This window comes from Peromyscus leucopus, chromosome 6, assembly GCF_004664715.2.
Source record: "Peromyscus leucopus breed LL Stock chromosome 6, UCI_PerLeu_2.1, whole genome shotgun sequence".
Lineage (NCBI taxonomy): Eukaryota > Metazoa > Chordata > Mammalia > Rodentia > Cricetidae > Peromyscus > Peromyscus leucopus.
This window is the reverse complement of record NC_051068.1, coordinates 69801824-69824177: the sequence shown is the minus strand read 5'-3', so window position 1 is coordinate 69824177 and position 22354 is coordinate 69801824. Positions and strand designations below refer to the sequence as shown.

General features: G+C 43.9%; 3 protein-coding genes and 1 pseudogene across 4 annotated transcripts in view; 1 reads left to right on the top strand and 3 right to left on the bottom strand.

Moving 5' to 3' along the window:
* The window catches only part of Arnt (aryl hydrocarbon receptor nuclear translocator), a 75297-nt gene extending 65149 nt beyond the window's left edge, over positions 1 to 10148 (bottom strand). For both annotated transcript variants that reach the window (XM_028856279.2, XM_028856281.2), the window contains exon 1: positions 9962 to 10148. In XM_028856279.2, coding sequence (XP_028712112.1) covers positions 9962 to 9986 — 25 coding nt within the window. In that variant the 5' untranslated portion in view covers positions 9987 to 10148. The remainder of the gene's footprint in view (positions 1 to 9961) is intronic.
* Positions 2004 to 3077, bottom strand: LOC114682410 (annotated as a pseudogene).
* A 2608-nt stretch (positions 10149 to 12756) lies between the features above and the next one.
* On the bottom strand, positions 12757 to 20198 carry LOC114682364 (histone-lysine N-methyltransferase SETDB1-like). The gene is made up of 5 exons (XM_037207304.1): positions 20055 to 20198; positions 19565 to 19834; positions 14158 to 14257; positions 13313 to 13438; positions 12757 to 13152 (listed from the first exon to the last, which is right to left on the bottom strand). The coding sequence occupies exons 2-5, from the start codon at positions 19823 to 19825 to the stop codon at positions 12887 to 12889; spliced, it is 753 nt and encodes a 250-aa protein (XP_037063199.1). The 5' UTR covers positions 19826 to 19834; positions 20055 to 20198; the 3' UTR covers positions 12757 to 12886.
* Positions 20199 to 20241: 43 nt separating this feature from the next.
* Ctxnd2 (cortexin domain containing 2) overlaps positions 20242 to 22354 on the top strand; it is a 36648-nt gene continuing 34535 nt past the window's right edge. The window contains exon 1 of the mRNA XM_037207303.1: positions 20242 to 20271. Within this exon, the coding sequence (XP_037063198.1) occupies positions 20242 to 20271 (30 nt within the window). The remainder of the gene's footprint in view (positions 20272 to 22354) is intronic.

Here is a 22354-nt window from a genome sequence, read left to right as displayed (position 1 = left end):
TAATTCCAGCACTGAGGAGGCAGAGGTAGAAGAATCAAGCAAGTTCAAAGCAGCCTGGTCTTCACAGGAAGTTTTAAGCCAGCTAAGCTACACAGTTAGGACTCAGTCTCAGAAAAAAGAAAAAAACAAGTGTAAGCTACTACCATACCCAACTTAGAAACCATCTGGTGGTTGGAGGGAGGGTGGGGTTTGAACTGTACTGGGGATTAAACTCAGGATTTTGTACCTGACAAGCAAGGCTCTACTAACTGAGCTGTCTCCCTGGCCTATTTTTATTATTTTCTTTGACAGGACTATGGCTGACTTGGAATTCATGTAGCTCAGCTAGGTGCTTGCCTGGCATGCATGAAGCTTGGGGCTTAAGCCCAATAAAGCTGGATTGATCGCACATAACTATAATGCCACCACTATGGAGGTACAGGTAAGGGAATCTTTATCCTTAGCTACATAGTAAGATCAAGGTCAACCTGGTATTTGAGAGCCTGTCTCAAGAAAAACTTACTTTGGTCATCCAACTACAGTGAAAATGAGAAAATACAAAAGGTAAAAGATTATGTAAAGAGATGTAATTTTTTTTATTTGTAATTTATTTGGTAAGTAGAAGAGGCTTCATGATATAGAAAATAAGAACTGCTGAGATAGTTCAGGGGTTAAGAAAATTGGCTATTCATCCAAAAGACCCAGGTCCAATTCCCAGCACCCACATGGCAGCTCACAACTGTCTCTAACTCCAGTTCTAGGGAACCTCCTCTTTTTACCTCTGAAGGCTTCTAAACCCATATGGTGCACAGACATATACTTAGGCATACACATACACATACAACAAGTATTTGAAAAATAAGTAATACAGTGAGTAACCAACAAAATAGAAAATTTTGTTTGGTACACAGAGAAAATTAATAAATGTTTAGTAAATATGTTCATTTCTATCTCTAGGGTTTTTTTTCCTTTTTGTGAAATGAAAAGGGTTATAGTGGTATTTTATTTGTACTGAAATGTGATTTTATTTGTATGTTAATAAATAAAGTTGCTTGGAGGTCAGAGCTAATAGCAAGTCATAGCGGAGTTGGGCGTTTGTGGCACACGCCTTTAATCCCAGCACTTGGTAGAAGAGCTAGGTAGATCTCTGTGTAGTTAAGGATACAGCCAGCATTGGAGACACACGCCTTTAATCTCAATACCATAGAAGACCTGCAGGGCTGTACATACAGGCAGTGACAAGGCAGTCATGTGTTTGGGTTTACAACCAATGAGAAGGCAGAACAGAAAAACTATATAAAGACAAACACACAGGAAGTAGGTCCTTTTTCAGAGAGGTCTCTTGGCTAGCTGCAGCAGGTGGGTAAGGCTCTTAGCTCTGATCTCTTGGCTTTCTTCTCTGCATTGGTTCTGTGTTTCTTATTTAATAAGACGGTTGGTTACATCTACAAAGGGTTATCTTTGTTTTTATTTTCTTCTTCTTCTTTTGGTTTTTGAGACAGGATTTCTTTGTGTAGCCTTGGCTATCCTACTACAAGCTATGTAGACCAGGCTGGCTTTCAACTCACAGATCTATCTGCCTCTGCCTCCCTTGTACTAGGATTAAAGGCGTGCACCACCACTGCCTGGCTTGTTTCTGTTTTGAGACAGGGTCTCACTGTCTAGTTTTGTCTGGCCTTGGAATGTCCAGCTCTTTGCAGGCATTGAAGCCCTCTCAGAGACACCACCATTAATACCTGCACTGTGAGATTCCAAGATGGAAAGATTGCTAGGGGTGGCTAACTGCCAGCCTAGCCAAAACACCCAAGCCCTGGTTCAGGGAGAGACCTTGTCTCAAAGAAAATGGCACAGTGACACAGTAAGATGATCAAGTTCTGGGCTAGAGAGATGGCTTGATGGTTAAGAGCACTGGCTGCTTTTCCAGAGGACCTGGGTTCCAGAGAACCTGGGTTCAATTCCCAGCACCCACATGGCCACACACTATTGTATGTAACCTCAGTTCTAGGGGATTTGACACTCTCACAAAGACATACATACATGCAGGCAAAACACTAATACACATAAAATAAAAATAAATAAATCATTTTTAAGGTCAGAAACAAACTTTATTTACACAGGGATAATAAAGATATCAATAACTCAAATATTGAGTAATTCCACTTTGGGTTGGCTACAAGTTCAAGCCTCACCAATCCTGTTTTATGACAGTTCAAGACTACAGTTGGTACTTTCCATCAGATCTGCAGTAGTCTTGAAACTTGCAAAGATTCAGTACACTGTCTGTAGCTTGTTGAACAGCAACAGAAGAGATGATGTACTCGGTAGTCAGTCTCTCACAAAAAAGACATTATATCCCAGTTCGGTTAAAGCGCCGGTCAGTAAGGCCCATAAGGAAATGAAGACATAGGACAGGTTCATGGTAGTAAACTGTTCCCGTTTAGCACACAGTACGAGGCAGAAGGCTAACTTAAGTAACATTGCAATGAGGTACCAGGCTTTCTTTTTAATGTTGTGCGACCCATGTCAGGGGTCAAAGCCAGACTTACACCGTCCAGCCATCTTTACAATCAGCATGACGAGAAGGGTAGTGTCAAATATCCAGACTGGAGTAAGTATGAGGAACCAGTTCCAAGGTGCCTTCTCATCCAGTGTCAACACCAACGTGATCAGGAAGAGTAATGTGAAAAGCCAGGTGAGGAGTACACTCTGAGACAAGGACATTCTCATTTAAACCATTTCAAGAGGCTGTTTCTGGGCTGAAATAAGGGAGATACAGCCTGGTAGCGTAGCTGGCGGGAGAGCTGAGAGGGCAGCGAAGGTCAGGAAGTCTGCCAGTTTGGATCCTGGTCCTCTTCCACACTTCCCCCCATTAAATTCTTAGCCCTTCACATGATAATTAAGGAGAAGATACAGTTCCACCTCTCAAATAAGTAATTTTTTACAATTCCCAGGTTCAGGAAGAAATCCTGCCTCAAAGGAATAAGACAGAGTTACAGAGGTGGACATCCAATGCTTTCTGGCCTGTGCACAAATGCACACATGTGCATACACTATACAGCTACACCTCCTCCACACACACACCAAAAACAGAAAGCTGACAGTGCCTAAGGAAGGAACTGACCTTTGGCCTCCACTTGGACTTGTGCACACATATATTCAAGCATACACACACAAGAGATCAAGCTGTGATTGCTCACACCTGTAATGCTAACACTTAAAAGTTGAGGCAGAAAGTTCATTGTAAGTTCCAAACCAGCCTGAGCTATAGTGTGAGACCATGTTTAAAAATTAAAAGAAAAAAATTCATTCATTTAACTAATAAAAGGTTGGGAGCCAAGACTGGGTAGCTGAAGAGATGGTTCGGGTGTTAGGAGTGCTTCTTGTTCTTGTCAAGGACCCAGGTTTAGTTCCTAACACCCACATAGCAGCTCACAGCTACCTGTAACTCCAGTTCCATAGTGTCTGGCTCCCTCTGCTGACTGACTCGGGCTCCTACATGCATGGGATGTGTATCTAGGTATTCAAGCACAGACACACATAATAAATGTTTTCAAAAGGAAAGTATATGTAAGATGGGCAAGGTGACAAACTCCTTTAATCCCAGCAATGGAGAGGTCAGCCTGCTCTACAAATCAAGTTCCAGGAGTTATACAGAGAAACCATATCTTGAAAAACAAACAAACAAAAAAAAAAAATCCAAATCATTAAAATTCCTTTTTAAAAAATAGTTAGCCGGGCGGTGGTGGAGCACACCTTTAATCCCAGCACTAAGGAGGGAGAGGCAGGCGGATCTCTGTGAGTTCGAGGCCAGCCTGGGCTACAGAGTGAGTTCCAGGAAAGGCGCAAAGCTACACAGAGAAACCCTGTCTGGGGAGGGAAAGGGGGGAGGTGGGATGGTCTAAGGATGCATGCAGTTCAATGCCTGTCATAAGAACATGGGTTCAATCCCAAGTGTGACAATTTAGAAAAAAAATCTTGACATCTGAATTTCACACTGCTTGAATTATTTATCATATCTAAAAAAAAAAAAAAAGCAAGTAAAACTTCTAACTGATGCTTTTAAAACTCTAATTTAATAGATAAAAGTTATATTTATATATTTAAAGAATTCTTTTCTTTTTCTTGGCCTCACAAGGTGGCCTATCAGTTAAAAGCACTGGCAATTCTTGCAGAGGATCTGGGTTTGATTCCCAGCACCCTCATGGTGGCTCACAACCATCTGCATCTCCAGTTCGGATGCCCTCTTCCGCCTCTGTGGGCACTGCACACATGTGGTGTACTTACATGCAAGCAAAGCATTCATACACATAAAAATTTTAAATAAATAAATAACTCTTTTGGGGGAGAAGCAGCATTGCTACAGAAGCCTAAGAACCCAAGTTCAAACTCAGGACCCCACAGGATGGAAGGAGAGAACTGAATCTTACAAGTTATCCTCTGCTGGTCATATACAACCCCAATATTTACAAACAAATAAATAAATGTTTGATTTTTAGGGTTCTTCCTAGGCTGGTATGGTGCTGCATACCTGTAGTCCCAGCACTTGGGAGGTAGAGGTAGGAGGACTGAACTCCTGGTCATTCTCAGCTACAAAGCAGAGCTCCAGATCAGCCTGAGCTACATAAGACCCTGGATCAAAAGAAATAAAATCGTGCTGGGCATTCAGGGGGCAGAGGCAGTTGGATCTCTCTGAGTTCAAAGCCATCCTAGTCAATATAGTGAGTTTTACGCCAGCCAGAGCTACATAGCAAGACTGTCTTAAAAACAAAAACAAAAAATAAATAAATAAAATGGGCTGGGAATGGGGCAGCTGATAGCTAAAGGACTTGTGGCACGAGTGTGAAGACCCAGGTTCAAATCCCCAGAACCCATGTAAGAACTGTTACAGTAGTGTGTGTGTCTGTAACCAGTGTTCCTACTGTGAGGTGGGAGCCAGAGACAGGTGCATCCCTAGAAGCTACACTATTCTGCTATACACAACAGTGAATAATAAAGAGACCGGAGGTGAGGAAACTGGACATTGTCCTTCGACCTCTACACACATTCTGACACACACACACACACACACACACACACACACACACACACACACACACACGGCTGGGAATATAACTCAGTGCTGGAGGTTTGCACAGCATATGAGGAGTCCTAAGTTCAATTCCTAATACCAAAGGAAAGTACAGTATCATTAGAGACTTTTGAAAAACTACATTATATGTGTGTGCACAACAGCACACATGAGGGCAGAGGACCTACAGAAGTCAGCTCTCTCCGGCTACCATGGGGTCCACAATTGGAACTCAGGTAGTCAGGCCTGTCAGCAAATGATTAACCCACTGAGCCATCTCACAGAGACCTTATGGATATGGTTGCTGTGCCCACATGTATGTCTGTGTATCACATGCATATCTGGTGCCCACAGAGGCCAGAAGAGGACATTAGATCTCCTGAAACTGTAGTTAGAGATGGTTGTGTGAAGCCATGTGGGTGCTGGGAATTGAACCTGGATCCTCTACAAGAATAGCCAGTGCTCTTAACCATTGAGCCATCTCTCCAGCCCCACCGAGCACACAAATTAACATTTTTAAGAATGTTTCCAACCCTAAATATTAACTTAAATGAAGCTCGGAAAGAAAAGTGTTTGTTGTTTTGGTTTGGTTTGGTTTGGTTTTTTTGGCTTTTCAGGACAAGGATTCTCTGTGTAGCTTTTGGAGCCTATCCTGGAACTCACTTTCTAGACCAGGCTGGCCTCGAACTCACAGAGGTTCACCTGCCTCTGCCTCCTGAGTGTTGGGATTAAAGTCATGCACCACCACAGCCTGGTCTTTTAATTTGTTTGGCCTCAAGCTGTGACAATCTTCATGCCTCAGTCTCCCACAGACTGGAATTACAGGCATAAGCATGAGAGAATCATTTCTGGAGAGTTGACCTCTGACCTCTACACTGCAAGCCACAACACATACATATACACACAATAATACTTCTTAAAAATTATTTATTTTATGTGTATTGGTGTTTGCCTGCATGTGTGTCTGTGTGAGGGTCTCGGATCCCCTGGAACTGGAGTTACAGACAGCTGTGAGCCACCATGTGGGTGCTGGGGACTGAAGCAGGGTCTGCCAGAAGAGCAGCCAGTGCTTGTAACCCCTGAGTCATCTCTCCAGCCCCACAACAGTACTTAAAAAGAAGTTTTTCTCAGGCATTTGAAGATAAAACTAACAAGAATTGCAAAGAAATATAATCAGAACTCACTTAAGCAAAAATAGAATAGAAAATTTTCAAAGGTCCAGGTGGTGGTGGTGGTGGTGCACACCTTTAACTCCCAAGTGGGAGGCAGAGGCAGGTGGATCTCTGAGTTCAAAGCCAGCCTGGTCTACAGAGTGAGTTCCAGGACAGTAAGGGCTACACAGGGAAACCCTATCTTGAAAAGAAAAAACTAATAATTCAAAAATGATGTCCCTGGTCATAGACTGACCTAAGGAAATAAACCATGATAATTCCATAATGGCTGGGTGTTAAACCTATAATCTTAGCATTAAGGAGGCAGAGGCAGAAGGATCAAGGTAAGTTCGAGAACAGCCTGGCCTACATAAAAGTAAGTTCCAGGCTAGCCTGGTCTCAAGAGGGCAGGAAATTTGACACAAGAACCATTTACTTTCTTTTCATTGAGCATAGTACATTTCCCATAATATGTCTCTTCAGTCATGGTTCTCAATTTCCAAAATTCAACAGGTTACTAAAAAATCACAGCACAGCCTCTATTTGACACCAAAGGGGAAACAACAGCAGAAAGGCATTCTTTCCTGACAGCTGTCATGTGCCAGGAACAAGGAATCAGCAAGTTGGAACCGATGGAATAAAGGACAGGAGGGCAGATAACAGAGACAACAGTGAATCAGCCCACTGGGTGGGGGTGTGGTGGTTCTCTGCCCAAGCCTATAACCCCGGCACCCCAGAGACTGGGATAGCCCTGGCTACACAGGGACGTCAGGAACAAGGATTCCTTTCTATGCTTTCACTAACAGCAGCCTGGATAGCGACCCTTCCCTTTCGGGAAGTTCGCTCAGGCAAACTTAGGATTCCTGACTGTACTCAAAGGATTTCAGGACAAGCAGTATGATACAAATTAAAGTTTGTCAAAAGCAATTATAATACAGATTTCAAGCACAGGGGTTTAAAAAGAAAAAGAAAAGAGGCTCAGGAAAGAGAAGACATCCTAGAGTGTGAGTTTGGGCTTACTACAGGAGACCAACAATTTAGGGTCTTAGAAGATTCTTGTGAATCGCAGGCTAGGTCTCAAAGGTTTGCTAAGAACCCACTCCTCCTCTTTTTATTTTACTGGTTTGCCTTTTTTTGTTTGTTTGTTTTTTGACAAGGTCTCACTATGTAGCCTGGAACTCACTGAGTAGGCCAGGATGGTCTTGAACTTAGACATCCCCCTGCCTCTGCAAAGATTAAAGGAGTTCAGAAGTCCTCCCTCTTCTTTTGGTAAATACAATTATAGGATGACTCAACACCAGGAGCCAGGCAGGTTACAGAGGGTTCAGAACATGCCCTTGTATCACAAAGGCAGACTCCAGTGAGACTTCTGGAAAACTCAAGTTTTCAAGCTGGGAAAGGAGAAAAGGCCTTAGCAAATGTAATAATGTCTTTAGCCAGATTGTGAAAGGGCTCCTTTCCCTCCCCATGTCCCCATAATTTTCTTTCTTTCTATCCTGCATCAGGGAGATGCCATCTCCAAAAAATAAAATGCAATCTCAAAATTGAAGAAGAAAGCAATCAAATGAAAATAAACAAAATCAACTGTTTCCGTCTAGTGGTGGTAGCACACGCCTTTAGTCCCAGCACTAGGGAGCCAGAGGCAGGCAGATCTCTGAGTTCAAAGCCAGCCTCATCTAGAAAGCAAGTTCCAGAACAGTCAGGACTACACAGAGAAATCCTGTCTCAAAACACCAAAAACCAACCAAACAAAACAACAACAACACAAAACATAACTGTTTCATTAAAAGGATTTCTTCGCCTTATTAAAAAAAAAAATTGCAAGTTTATATACAGTGACACAAGCCTGTAATGCCAGCACTTGTGGAGACAGAAAAGGATCATTGCAAGTTCAAGGCCAGCCTGATCTACCTACATAGAAAGCTCCAGGCTAGCCTCTCAAATAGCCCTACTCAGAAAAAAAATGACAGAAAAAAAAATTACCATTCCCTGCTTAGACACTTAGGCTAATATTGATCAGGAAATGAAAATCTGGTCAAGAGACTGTCATTCTGGTGACTTGTTTAAAAACAGAACAAATAAGCAAATAAGACAGCCCCACCCACACAGCTGGAAAAGCTCCTGACTTACACACTAAAATCTGTTTATCTGTGGCACTTCTTAGCGAGAGAAACACGGTGCACTCTGAGGAGTTGTATAAGGATTTTGCAATGTGTGATCAGTTTGAAATCTTGTTTATCCGCTAACTCAGACATGGGCTACTTTACTACACGATTTGGTTTTCCCTAACACTTTCCAATTGTATACTTTGTATCCTAGGATTCAGCAATCACTCCAATAGAATCCTGACTACTTAATTCATCTTTTCTTCATGTAAACAATGATTTAGGATTAAGGAACTGATATTTAGGAGCTGAAGAGAAGGTTCAATGCTTAGGAGTGTGTGTTGTTCTTGTAGGACTGAGGTCATTTCCCAGCATCCACATCTTATGACTTACAACTCTGCTCCAGGGATCCAACACTTTATTCTGGAGTCCTCCCACACCTGCACTCATGTGTAAGCATTCCCATTTACATAACTTTTAAAACTTAAAAAAATATATATTTTTTTTTAAAAAACTGATATTGGCACATGATCTCTGTAAGAGTTTGAGTCCAGCCTGGCCTATATAGTGAATTCTAGAACAGCCAGGGCTATGTAGAGAGAGTCTGTTTCAGAAAGAAAAAAAAAAAATGCTGTTTCCAGAAATAATGGGAAAACAGTACATTTCGCAGTGATTCACCATTGTATACAAACCTGCTACTCAGAGATATGAACTAAGTAAAATTTAAATTTCAATATGAGACATCAGAGACCACCACACTCCTCTCCCCAAACCCTTACTTTCTAAAAAGCTGTGAAGATACAAAGTTCTGGGAAATTGGGGATTTACTTTGTCAGAGAATGTCAAGATAAATCAGGCCCACTAAAATGGAATACTTCTAAGAAGTAATTGTAATGTAGTAGAAAGAGGACTGGGCAGTCAGGTGAGATGGGTCATGCCTGGTAATTCCAGTAGTGGGAAAGCTAAGACAAGCAATTGCATCAGTTCGAGGCCAACCTGGGAGTAGAGGAAGACCATGTCTCAAAATAACAGAAAGAAAGGGGGGGGGGAGGATGTCCACAGACAAATGGCATGAAAGAATAGGAACTGCTTCACCTCGACCTAAAAGGTTTAAAAATGGGTTCTGGATAAAGACCTGCCCTGAAATACAACCATTGCCCAAACCTCTGCCTTCGGCAGCAGACTCTGAAAAACGTCAACTCCAAGTTTCAAAGTACAGCCCGAGGGGGAGGGTGGCGGGTGGGAGTTACCCGCCGCAAGAATCTGAGCAGATACTTAAAGAACCAAGTTTTACATTTAAACGTAAACCTTTCCAACTGTGAAATCAAGACCTCGTGAAACATCCATGTTTACGTTCACAGCCCCGATTACTCGCAGTAAACCAAGCCGCTTCGCCCAGTTACTTCTTGGACATCAGGGGACGTCAGCGGGCAGAGGGTTAAAAGACCTCAGCCCTCCCAAACGCCCCCGGCAGAGGGAAGGCGGCCCACCCCAGCACCTCCGCTGCCCGGCCGGGGCGCAGAGCCCCCGGACGCCCCTCACCGGTCCCCGGCGCCTCCGGCAAGGAGCCGCCCGCACCCCTCCCCCACCGCCCGTACGCCACGGCCCGGCTGCCCAGCCCGGCTCTCCGCACTTGTCAGTCCCTCGGGTCTCCCCACCTGGGTTCGCCGTAGTCGCCGCCATGGTCGAGCTGGCACCGTCGCTGCGCCACCCTCAGTGGGAGGGGCCGCCGGCACCGACTGGGGGAGGGGAGGGAGAGCCACTGCACAGGAGCGGCACCTCACCGCCGCCGCCGCCACCGCGGGACGCAAGATGGCGGACGCCCAGCCCCCGCCGGGGACACGCCCACAGCATGGGCGCGGCCATCCGGGGACGGCCTCCTGGGGAGAGCCGACCAATAAGAGACGCGAGGTCGACGGGGGGCCGGGCTAATGACTGCACCAGTGAGTCCCGGACCTGCGAGCTAGGCAGTCCACCAGCTGTTTCCCTAATCCGGCCTTCTTGGCGTCAGATTCATGACCAAGTTGACGTCAGTGAAATGCAGAAAACGAGTGTTTTACTAAAAAGTTTCCTTTCCTAGTGAGCTCGTCTGCATACGCTCCCTACTGATGATTTGTTATATAATCCTCTTTATATGTTCTAATATGTCAACTTCACATAGTGATCTCTAACCCTTTCTAGACCGTTTTCCTTTAAGGACCTTTGTCCTAGTAAAAGTCCGGTAACTAATTTTTTAAAGCCTGCTCTGAACCTGGTAGGATAAAAGACGCTAGGAGATTATCAACATGTGGTACTAAAGATGTCAACGGGCAAAACTGGAGGCAATGAAAATATTTTTATTAAGACATGTAGAACAGCACTCAGAAGACAGAGTCCAGCCTGGACTACAAAATGAAACTCGTCCTACTACGTCAATAAGGATAAAGTGACAAGTTTTTACAAATGGTAAGGTGATAGCCACACAGAATTATAAGAACTGGGCAATTAAGGACAGACACTGTATACTCCAACACCATGAGACAAATTGTACAACTTTACAGATCAAAAAATACAATCAAAGCAGAGCATAGTGGTGAACACTTTTAACCCCAGCACTCAAGACAGAGGCAGGCGGATCTCTGTGAATTCAAAGCCAGTCTGGTCAACATAGTGAGTTCCAGGACAGCCAGGACTATGTAGACAAACCCTGTCTCAAAATAAACAAACAAAAAAATACAAAGACACAACACAAAAGAGACCTTGTAAACTAGTCCAGTAGTGAGAAGCACACTGAAAGAAACTAGCATTCAAAACCTATTACATTCATTCCCATGTGGATGTGGGAAGGGGTGTCTAACCTCAAATTTTACCATGTGGGTGAGAACGGCCTTGAAGTCCTGATTCGACTGCCCCTTCGTCCAGTGTTGGGACTACAAGCATGCGGCACTGCCCTTGTCTTGCAGTCTCAGTGTGATTCACCAAATAGTTAAGAACTGGCTGTCAAGGTGACTGCACTGGTGAGGGCACACACAACGAGCTAAGATCCTAAGCTCCAGTGCTCTGAGCTTACAGAAGGGAGAAGAGATCGACTCCTGCAAGTGTCCTCACTGCTCACACACCATCCCATGTGCACGCGCGCGCGCACACACACACACACTCACACACAACGTACAAACGAACAAGCAGAACTGGGAAGACAGCTCCAGAGCGACAGGCACCTGAGGCGGAAGGAGAGCTCGCTCCAGTGCGGTCTTCCGGCCTCCACATTGTATCACACACACTCAACAAATGAACAACTATCAACAAATCAGTAAAGTTTAATAAGCCATCCGCTGAACAGAGGCAGAGTAAGAGGATAGATAGCCTCTGGTATGGTTGGTCTGTTGGTGTGTTAGGTTGTTTTGGTTGAATGGTTGGTTTGTTGTAGATTTTGTATAGTTTTGTTTTTAATTTTTCTTTTTTTCCCCTTTCTTTTCTTTTGGTTTTTTAATACAAGATTTCTCTGTGTAATCCTGGGTGAGTTTTTATTATTCCTTACTGTATGTATCTACGTCTACATTTAAGTCTGTGTGCCGAAGTGCAGGCACGTGAGCAGGCAGGCAGAGGTGTCAGATCCCATGGAGCTAGCATTACGGGTAGTTGTGAGCGCTCAGAGATGGGTGCTGGAAACCTAACTCAGGTCACTGGAGGAGCAGCAAGTGCTCTTAAACGCAGTCTTTAGCCCCTTTGTTTGCTGAAATGGAATCTCAATATGTACGGCTGCTGACCCTGAACTAGGGAACCTCTTAACCCCTATTCCCAAGGGCTGGGATTATAGGCAATTGCAACCACACCTAGCTAACAATTGATAGTTTCATGAGACAGGACCTCACCATGGAGCCCAGGCTATCCTCTAACCTGAAGTGATCCTTGTGCCATAGCTTTTGACTACGGGATTATAGGTGTGAGTGACCCTGCCTGCCATATAGCAAGATTTTTTAGACTACAATTTATTTATTTATTTATTTAATTTTGACACAAGGTTTGTCAGTATAACAGCCCTGGCTATCCTGGAACTCCCTTTGTAGACAAGGCTGGCCTTCAACTCAGAGATCCCCCTGCCTCTGCCTTCCCAAACTGAGATTAAAGGCATTCACCACCATGCCTGGCTAAACTACAATTTTATGAATTCAAGTATGCTACTAATTTTGTAAATTTGACACAAACTAGGATCATCTGAGAAGAGGAAATGTCCATTATGACAATGCCTCTAACCTGGCAGTGTGGTGCACACCTTTAAAGGACTCAGGACGGAGGGGGGGGTTGTGGATTTGAGACCCATCTAGGACACATAACAAGTGTGACAAACTGCAGTGGCGCTGCACACCTTTATCCCAGCATTCAGGAGGCATAGCAGGCGATCTCTGAGTTCTGGGCCAGCCTGGTCTACAGAGCAAGACCCAGGACAGGCACCAAAACTACACAGAGAAACCCTGCCTCAAAAGACAAAAAGAAAAGAAAAAAGAAGAAAGACAAAAAGAAAAAAAGCAAGGAAAGAGAGAAAGGGTTTCTGATCACACGGGACCGAGGACACAAAAGCTGACAGGGAAATCTTGGCCACGGCATCAACAGCTGGGCACTGTGCTCCCCGCTCCTGCTCCCCTACAAACTGCGATCCTGTCCAGGTACCTGAGCTTGTTCTTGACGTTGGGGGTCTCAGCTACAATGCCAGCGTAGAGCCAGACCTGATTCCCATCTTTGTATTTGGCCACCACTCGACTGCCCACAAACAGCTTGTCAGCAGGAGGGTGGTAATCATAGGCAATATGGTTGCCAGACAGCAGACTCTTTCCTTTGTTGTCAAATTTCACTTTGTACTTCTTTCCTAGACCTGGGTAAAAGACAAACAAATTAAAACAAAACAAACAGCAACGACACAGCTCTACGTCCTGGCTGCGATGTAGGAGACAGAAGGAAAGGCTTTGGGAAAGAGTCAGCAATGGAGACCTACAGTCTACCTTTCCTTAGGCCGTCCTCTAGCTTGAACATACCAACAGTCTGGATGGCAATGAGCGTGCCTTTGTGCCAGGTCTTAGTCCTCTTCTTGCCCAGGATCCGCATGCTGACTATCAGGTCCCCATCTTTGCTCAGTTCTCCAGACATCTGACCCAAGGTTCCTACAGACAGACAGACACACGGAGTTGCTATAAAGAGTGACATCAGAGCCAGGCGGTGGTGGTCCACACCTTTAATCCCAGGACTCAGAAGGCAGAGCCAGGTGGATCTCTGTGAGTTCGAGGCCAGCCTGGGCTACCAAGTGAGTCCCAGGAAAGGCGCAAAGCTACACAGAGAAACCCTGTCTCGAAAAAACAAAAACAAACAAACAAAAAAAAAAAAAGAGTGACATCAGAGGTTCGAGAAAGGAAAGATCAAGAGGGCAGTAGGGTAGCATGGGGACGTAGCTCAGCTGTGGAGTGCTTACCTAGCATGTCACCACAACCAGCTAGTCCTAACTCCTTACTAACAGGAACAGTAACAACAGTTAACATCCTGAGCCACCACATCAATCTCAGACTGACTGTGGACATAAAAATATTAAGCCGGGGGTAGGGGGGTGGGGGTGGGGGTGCACACCTTTAATCCCAGCACTCAGGAGGCAGAGGCAGGTGGATCTCTGTGAGTTCAAGGCCAGCCTAGTCTACAGAGCAAGATCCAGGACAGGCTCCAAAAACTGCACAGAGAAACCCTGTCTCAAAAAAAAAAAAAAAAAAAAAAAACAATAACAATAATAAAGAAACGGACAATTAGAACAGGATTTTGAGACACAAAGCTGATTGTCAGTAACATTTCAGAAAGAACACGCCTCTCATTTATGTAGCTACCCCTCAACACTGACCTTTATGTAGATCCTGGGAACTGCTTTTCTTGTTGACAGCATCCATGAACTTCTGGACATCCTGAGCTGATTTTCTTAAGGCAGCCATAGCTTCACGGAGCTGTAGGAAAATGGAAGGGGTGAGGGGAGGGGATGCAGTTATCAGGAGTTAAGACACAATGAGAAGACCAGGGACCTGGCGAGACAGCACTTGCCTAACATGCGCAGGGACCCCTGGTTCACATCATTAATGCTGCAGATAGATAGATAGATAGATAGATAGATAGATAGATAGATAGATAGATAGATAGATAGATAGATACATACATACATACATACATACATACATATATACATACATACATACATAGACAAACACACAAACAAACAAATAAAAAACAGGAAAAAGCATACTACCTGTGAAGAACTTGTCTTCAACAACCAAAAGAGATTCAATAATATTTGAAGGACTGGGGAGAAAGCTCACTGGGTAGGAGAGCATGCTGTGCAAGCAAGACTGAGTTCATATCTCCAGCACCCATGTTAAAAACCGAGCGGTGATGGTGCACGCCTTTAATCCCAGCACTCGGGAGGCAGAGGCAGGAGGATCTCTGTGAGTTCGAGGCCAGCCTGGTTTACAGAATGAGTTCCAGGAAAGGCGCAAAACTGCACAGATAAACCCTGTCTCGAAAAACAAAACAAAACAAAACAAAAAAAACCAACAGTGTGGTGGTTTGAATAACAACAGCCCCCACAGGCTCATATACTTGAATGCTTAGTCACCAGGGAGGGTAACTGTTTGAAAAGATTACAAGAATTAGGAGGTATGGCCTTGTTGAAGGAAGTGTGTCACTGGGGGGGAACATTGAGGTTTCAAAAGCCCATGCCAGGTCCTGTCTCTATCTCTTGCTCAGTTTGTGAATCAGGACGTAGCTCTCAGCTACAGCTCCAGTGCAACGAGTAACAGCATGCTCTCCAGCACGAAGACAATGAACTAACACTCTGAAGCTGTAGGCAAGCCCTCAATTCAATGCTCTCTTATATGTGCTGCCTAGGTCATGGTGTCTCTGCACAGCAACAGAACAGGGACTAGGGCAGTCAGTCAGAACTTCGAGTGCCTAGACGACCAGTGCTGTTGGGTATTTCCGAAAACTAACACCATAGCTGCAATGAAACGATACACTTAATATTCAATTAGACATACTGTCTCAAGGGAATAAGGCAAAAGAAAGTGCATGGGCGTGCTTACAGAGACACATAGAGACAGACAGACACACACACACACACCATACACATAAAATACAAAAATAGAAAAAATATTTGAGAGCTGAGCAGTGATGGTGGAGTCAGGCGGATCTCTGTGAGTTCAAGGCCAGCCTGGTCTACAGGGTTTTAGGACAGCCATGGCTACACAGAGAGACCCTGCTGTAATATAATTCTGTACACTGGGAAGATATGTTGCTCTCATTGTTAATAAAAAGCAGACTGGCCAATAGCGAGGCAGGATTTTCAGGGCAGAGAGAACTCTGGGAAGGAGAGGACTGAGTCAGAGGAGTCATAAGCCAGCCGAAGAAGCAGCAACATGGGAAGTTCATAGATAAGGTAAACGAACTTCAGGCCAGCATATAGATGAATAGAAATGAGTTAGTTTAAGTTATAGGAGCTGGCTGAACATTTATAGGTAATAAGAAGTCTCTGTGTGGTTATTTGGGAGCTGGCAGTCCCAACAAAAAACTACATCTGACTCAAAAAAAAAAAAAAAAGAAGTCTTTGGGAGCTTGTGGTCACTTTGTCAAGATACTTTTTCTTACACATCTGACTCAGAAATCAATTTTAGATGTCATTTCTTATTAATCTGTCTGGGATGAACTCAGCTGAATTTTATTATCATGAAACAGTGTATAAAGTTCCTGGTAACTTTTTTTTTTTGCATTGTTTCTGATGTGTACTATGTATGTAGTGCAAGAAGCAGTAAGCATGACACCTCCAAGCATGCAGAGGCCAACACAACACCAGGTATCGTCTTCTGTTGCTCTCCAACCCTGCCTTCAGCAACAGTCTATCACTGAATGGGAAATTTGCCATTGCGCTAGCTGGCCATTGAGTTCTTGGGGATCTACTTCTATCCAACAGTGCTAGGATTACTTACACAGCCATATTCAGCTACTTTTTTACATGAGTCCTAGGGATTCAAACTCAGGCCCCTCATGCTTACAAACCAAGTAATCTTACCCAAAGAACCATCTCCTCAGCTCCTTCCTACTTCTGCACCTGGCATATCTATGAGAAGGCTATAACTCATAGACCTTACTGCACGACAAATGCATAGATGGTTAAACCCAAGGTAGGCTCACCAACTTACTGCCATTCTCAAATGCCGATTAATTTCTTAAACAAAGGGTCACACAAAATCCGGGTTCGCCTTGGACTTCATATGGACATGGAGATGATCATAAACTTTCTGCCTTCATCTCTGAGTGCTAAGATCATAAGCATGTATCCCAACACACTGCTAGTACATTGCTGGAATTGAATCTAGGGTTTCCTGCACACTAAGCAAGCACTCTATCTACTGAGAAACTTCTACAGTCTCTCAAATTCATATATACATGAAAATATATTTGTGATACTGTAATTCTTTTTAAAGACTATTTTAAAATATATCTGTATCAGTGTAGAAAAATGGCACCTCTATCCAGGTGCCTGCAGAGCCCAGAAGAGGGATTCTGATGTCCTGGAGTTGAAGCTACAGAGAGCTGAAATCTGCCAAACATAGACTAGAAACTAAACAAGTCTTCTAAAAATTCAGAACCTGCTTATAACCACTGAACAAAGGCTTCAATCCAGGTCGGTCAGTAGTGACTAACACTTTTAATCCCAGCATTTGGGAGAAAGAGGCAGGCAGATCTCTGAGTTTGAGGCCAGTCTGGTCCACAGAGTGAGTTCCAGGACAGCCAGAGCTATACAGAAAAATTATCTCAAAAAAATAAATAAATAAATAAATAAATAAATAAATAAAGAATAAAAATAAAAAATAATAATGAAATAAATCTTTAAAAGAGCAAAACCACTCTTAAAAAGTCCAAAACCATGTCCTCGGGGAGGACTTGTCCTGGAGGAGGTGGGAATGGGGTAAGGGAGGGGTGGAGGGGGAGAATAGGGGACCATGGCTGATATGTAGAACTGAATGGTATTGTAAAATAAAAATATATATATATATATTTAAAAAAAAGAAAATTTTAAAAAAGTCCAAAACCAAACAAACAAATCACTATAAAGTGGGTGGGGTCACATTTATTGGTAACAAACAAGAGTCCGTAGGTTCAACACCCAGTACTGGGAACAGGGGTTAGTGAAAGGGGTCTGGAGATTAATTTAAAAAAAAAAAACCTGCCAATGTTTACCTCTAGATGAAGTACTGAGACAGATGAGAGTCTAATATACTTAAGCTTTTCATCATCTATTTGAATTTTCAGGCTGAGGTAGGTAGATCTCTATGGTTCAAGCCAGCCTGGTCTACAGTGTGAGTTCCAGGACAGCTACAGCTATATAGGAAGAGTCTGCCTCAAAAAATTTAGAAAAAATTAAAAATGATAAAACTATGATGAGGCTAATGAACTTGAGCAAATGCTCATTTCCTAGAAGCAGCGTGCAAGAGAACTACTGATGATAATAGAAACGCCCCACACCTACCACCGTCTACTTAGTGCACATGAAATGTGGCTATTTTATCTACGTCATTCTAAAATTCACTTAATTTAAAAAATTCTTGTCGGGTGGTAGTGCACACCTTTAATCCCAGCACTTGGGAAGGCAATCTCTTTGAGTTTGAGGCTAGCCTGGGCTACAAAGCAAGTTCTAGTACAGCTAAGGTTGTTACATAGAGAAACCTAGTCTGGAAAAACAAAAACAAATTTTTTTGTTTGTTTTTTTTGTTTTTTTGAGACAGGGTTTCTCTGTGTAGCTTTGTGCCTTTCCTGGATCTCACTCTGTAGCCCAGGCTGGCCTCGAACTCACAAAGATCCACCTGGCTCTGCCTCCCGAGTGCTGGGATTAAAGGCGTGCGCCACCACCGCCTGGCACAAATTCTTAATTTAGGTACAATCCATGTGCATGGAGTTCAGTGAATTTTTGTCCATTGATTAGACTGTGACGTTATCATGTTGCACTTACTCTCACAACATTTTCATCAGTCTAAAAAGAAACTCCATGCTCATTATCCATCATTCCTTTCCCTCCACTTCCCTAAACCCAGGCAACCAGAAATCTACAGTCTGTCTCTATGGATTTGCCTGTTTTGGACATTTCACATAGATGAGTCATATAACATCTGTGGTCTACACAGGTCCATCTGTTGCAGAACATGTCAGTACAGTGGTACAGCTGAATAGTACCCCACTGTAAGCAGATACCATGTATTCGGTTGACCCTTTCCTCAACCCGTCTGTTTCTACGGTTTAGCAGTCATGAATAATGTTAAAATAAACATTTGTATGCTTTTTTGTTTTTTGAGAGTGAGTCTTCATGTAGCCCAGGCTACACGATATTTGTTTACACTGTGAAGCTGTACCATTGTGATTGGTTTAATAAAGAGCTGAATAGCCACTAGCTAGGCAGGAGAAAATAGGCAGGGCTTCCAGGGAAAGAGGAACTCAGGGTTAGAATTTAGGTGGACAGAAGATGCCAACAAGACACGGAGGGAGTCTGACATACAGAATGGAGGAGAAGTAAAGAACCTTGTGGCAGAATGTAGACTAATAGAAACTGGTTAAGTTATAAGAGCTGCTTGGGAACAAGCCTAAACTAATGGCCAATTTTTCATAATTAATAATAAGTCTCCATGTCATTATTTCAGGGCAGGCGGTTGGTCCAAAGAAAGTCCAACAAGAGAGTCAAACACCACCAGGCTGGCCGGGTATTTACTATGTAAGTGGAAGCTGGCCTTGACCCCATGATCTTTATGGTGTCACTTCCTGAGTGCTGGTTTTACAGGCATGTAATACAGTTAAAAAGTGGTTCTGATTTACATGTCACCCCATGAGGAGTGATGCTGAGAAATCTTATGTATTTATTACCATTTACAAACCTACAAAAACCAGGTGCTGTGGTACACACGTGTAACTTCAGCTGAAATCAACATCCGCAGTCCTTTTTCATATTTTTAATGAATTTTTTATTTCTTTTGTTTGAGACAGGGTCCTTCCTGGTTCTCTTACTAAGGAAACAGTTTCAGTACAGGAGGAACACAAAGGAATCCAAGCCTTTACCCTCCCCACTGCTGACCATATACACAGGGGAAAGTGAATGCTGTAACTCTGCACTATAAACCCTGAGAATGAGGAAGGTCCCCCCTGACTCAACTCTGCCATCAACAGTCACCCCAGCAAGCCTGCAAACGGACATTTTCTTTGGCTTCCGTGCGTCCTTACCTGGATGCATCATCAAGCAGCTGGTCAACATAAGCCACCTCAGACTCTTTTTGCACTACCCACGTCTCCAGCTCCGCCAGCTGCTTCTTGCGCTGCTGGATACAGTCCATCTTTTCCAGTTCTTCATCAATGAACTGACGAAGGTCCTCCATGGAGATGCCCAGCTCTTCGACCACGGCCTGCTGCAGCTCGGCAATGTCCTCCGAGTCAGCTGCAGCTGGGGCTGCGTCCAAACTGATGCACCCAGGGAGGGAGGACATGCTTTTGCCCTGTGCAGAACAAGAAACAAAACGGACCCTAAGTCAACTCTCAGACAGTTTCAGAAGGAACGCGGCAGCCCCGGGGCAGCTCCCGGCCTCCCGCCCGCCCCCGCCCACCCGCAGCCGCCGCTCGGCCCCGCCGGCCCCGCCCCACCGGCCCCGCTCTCCGCCGGTTTCTCCACCGCCGCCGCCGCCCCCCGGAAAGCCGCCCCGGCTCCCCGCAGCCCACCTCAGCCCGCCCGCTCCGCAGCTCCGGCTCCCAACCACAGGGGCTGTGTCTCTCCACGCGGACCCCAGGTTTCGCCCCAGGGCTCGGCCGCGCCGACAAACACAGAACACAGCGGAGAGCGCGGGGGTGGGGAAGCAGCTTGAGGGAGACAGGGGGGGAAAGGGGGCAAAAGGAAGGCCCGGAAGCAATGTCGCGGGCCCTTCCGGCCCCCGCGACGGTAGCCCGAAGGGGTCAAATTTCATAGCTTGGCCGTGCGGGATCCCCGGCCCATTAGTGCATTTATTGTTGTTCAGATTTTTTTTTTTTTTTTTTTTTTTTTTTTTTTTTTTTTTTTGTTTGTTTTGGTTTGGTTTTTGGACACAGAGTTTCTCTGTGTAGACCAGGCTACCCTGGAACTCACTCTGTAGACCACCTGCCTCTGCCTCCCAAATGCTGGGATTAAAGATTAAAGGCATGTGCCACCACTGCCTGTTCCCCTCCAGAACCCTTTCTCTATATGTGTGTGTCTGTGAGTATAAATATATATATACATATACATATATAATGTAGCTATAAACTTTTTATTAAAAAACAAAACAAAACATTTTTACACCTGACCATTGAGAAGCAGAGGCAAGTAGTTAATTTGTTAGCAGGAGGCCAGCCTGGGCTACAAAATGAGTTCTAAAACAGCCAGACCTACACAGTGAGACCCTGTTCCGAAAAAACAAACGTGTGTGCGTGTGTGTGTGTGTGTGTGTGTGTGTGTGTGTGTGTGATTTATAAATATTATATATATTGTTTGTTTGTTTATTTATTTTTATATCTACGTGTATTTCACCTGTGATGGACCAACCTGATTTCATTTTAAGATTAAAAGCCATTTTGTTACAAAGTCAAAATAAGTTCATTCTTGTTTTATGTAAAACTTGGATTTGACCAGGTCTTGACTCACTTTCTGGAATTTGACATGTTTTACACACTGTACCCTAACCTCCACCCTGATAAAATGATCTACCAAATAATTTTGCGATGTTCAGCCAAGTTCCTCCATAACCAAAATTCCTACGGAAATCCCCTAATCCTTGAGGACCCCCTAGGCTTGCAGTTTTGGGGGCTGTAAAACCCCACCTTCTCCTGTGTTCAATGCTATTTTCTCCAACCCTGCGTTAGGGAAATAGCCCAGTCTGACAGAAAATAAAGTTTGCTTAATTTAACCAGAGAATTTGGGTAATGGTCTTTACTCTCGGTCGGCAGAATTTACACCCTACACATGTGTCTGCACACTACATGTTAGCCTGGTGCCCACAGAGGTCAGAAGGGGGCTTGGATGCCCTGAAACAGGAGTGTGCTTGTGAGCCATCAGATGGGTGTGACCTGAACCAGGTCCTCTGCAAGAGCAATAAGGGCTTATTGCCACTGAGTCATTTCTCTAACCCTAATTAAAACTTACATTGTTCCTAGCAAAAAACAATGTGAGTTCATTTTAAGAAAATGGAAAATACAAATGAACAAAAAAATTATTCATAATTCTACCACTGAGATTGTGCAGCCTTCTGTCTATGGGGAACTATGTAATATATAAACGGACTCTTGTCTTTGACACACAAAAACTTTTTTTTGGTTTTTTGAGACAGGGTTTCTCTGTCTAACAGCCCTTTCTGTTCTGGAACTAGCTCTGTCGATAGGCTGGCCTCAAACTCACAGAGATTGCCTGCCTCTGCCTCCGGGTGCTGAGATTAAAGGCATATGCCGCCACCACCTGGCTTTCACAAATATTCTATAGTAAATTGTAACTTATCTCCTTAAGTATCCCATCAGAAGTTTATGTTTTACCAATCAGTAATGTTCTCCTATGAAAAGTCAGAGACCTGGAGATTCGTTCCAAATATAATAATAATAATAAAAGATAAGAAGAGATATACAGGGCTAGAGAGATGGCTCAGGGGTTAAGAGCACTGGCTGTTCTTCCAGAGGTCCTGAGTTCAATTCCCAGCACCCACATGGTGGCTCACAACCATCTGTATTGAGATCTGATGCCCTCTTCTGGTGAGCAGGTGTACATGCAGCGCACTCATACATAAAATATAAATAAATTTAAAAAATTTTAAAAAGATATTATAAAACCATTAACAGCAACAGATTCAAAGTAGGAAGACAGGTTAAAGTACGATGAAGAAAACGCTAAAAAAAAAAAAAAAAAAAAAACAGTTATGTTGTCCTGGTACTATCGGATAAAACAGAAATCAAGGCAAACTCCATTATGTAGGGGTAAAGATGGTTTCAATTAGCGTTCCAACCAATCGCTGTGTGTGTTTCCC

Coding starts and splice junctions, on each gene's coding strand:
- LOC114682364 (XM_037207304.1), bottom strand. CDS start 19,825: ATGTCCTCCCTCCCTGGGTGCATCAGTTTGGACGCAGCCCCAGCTGCA. Junction 14,258..19,564: donor TGCTTGATGATGCATCCAGG/TAAGGACGCACG, acceptor ATTTTCCTACAG/CTCCGTGAAGCTATGGCTGC. Junction 13,153..13,312: donor CATTGCCATCCAGACTGTTG/GTATGTTCAAGC, acceptor TCTTTTACCCAG/GTCTAGGAAAGAAGTACAAA.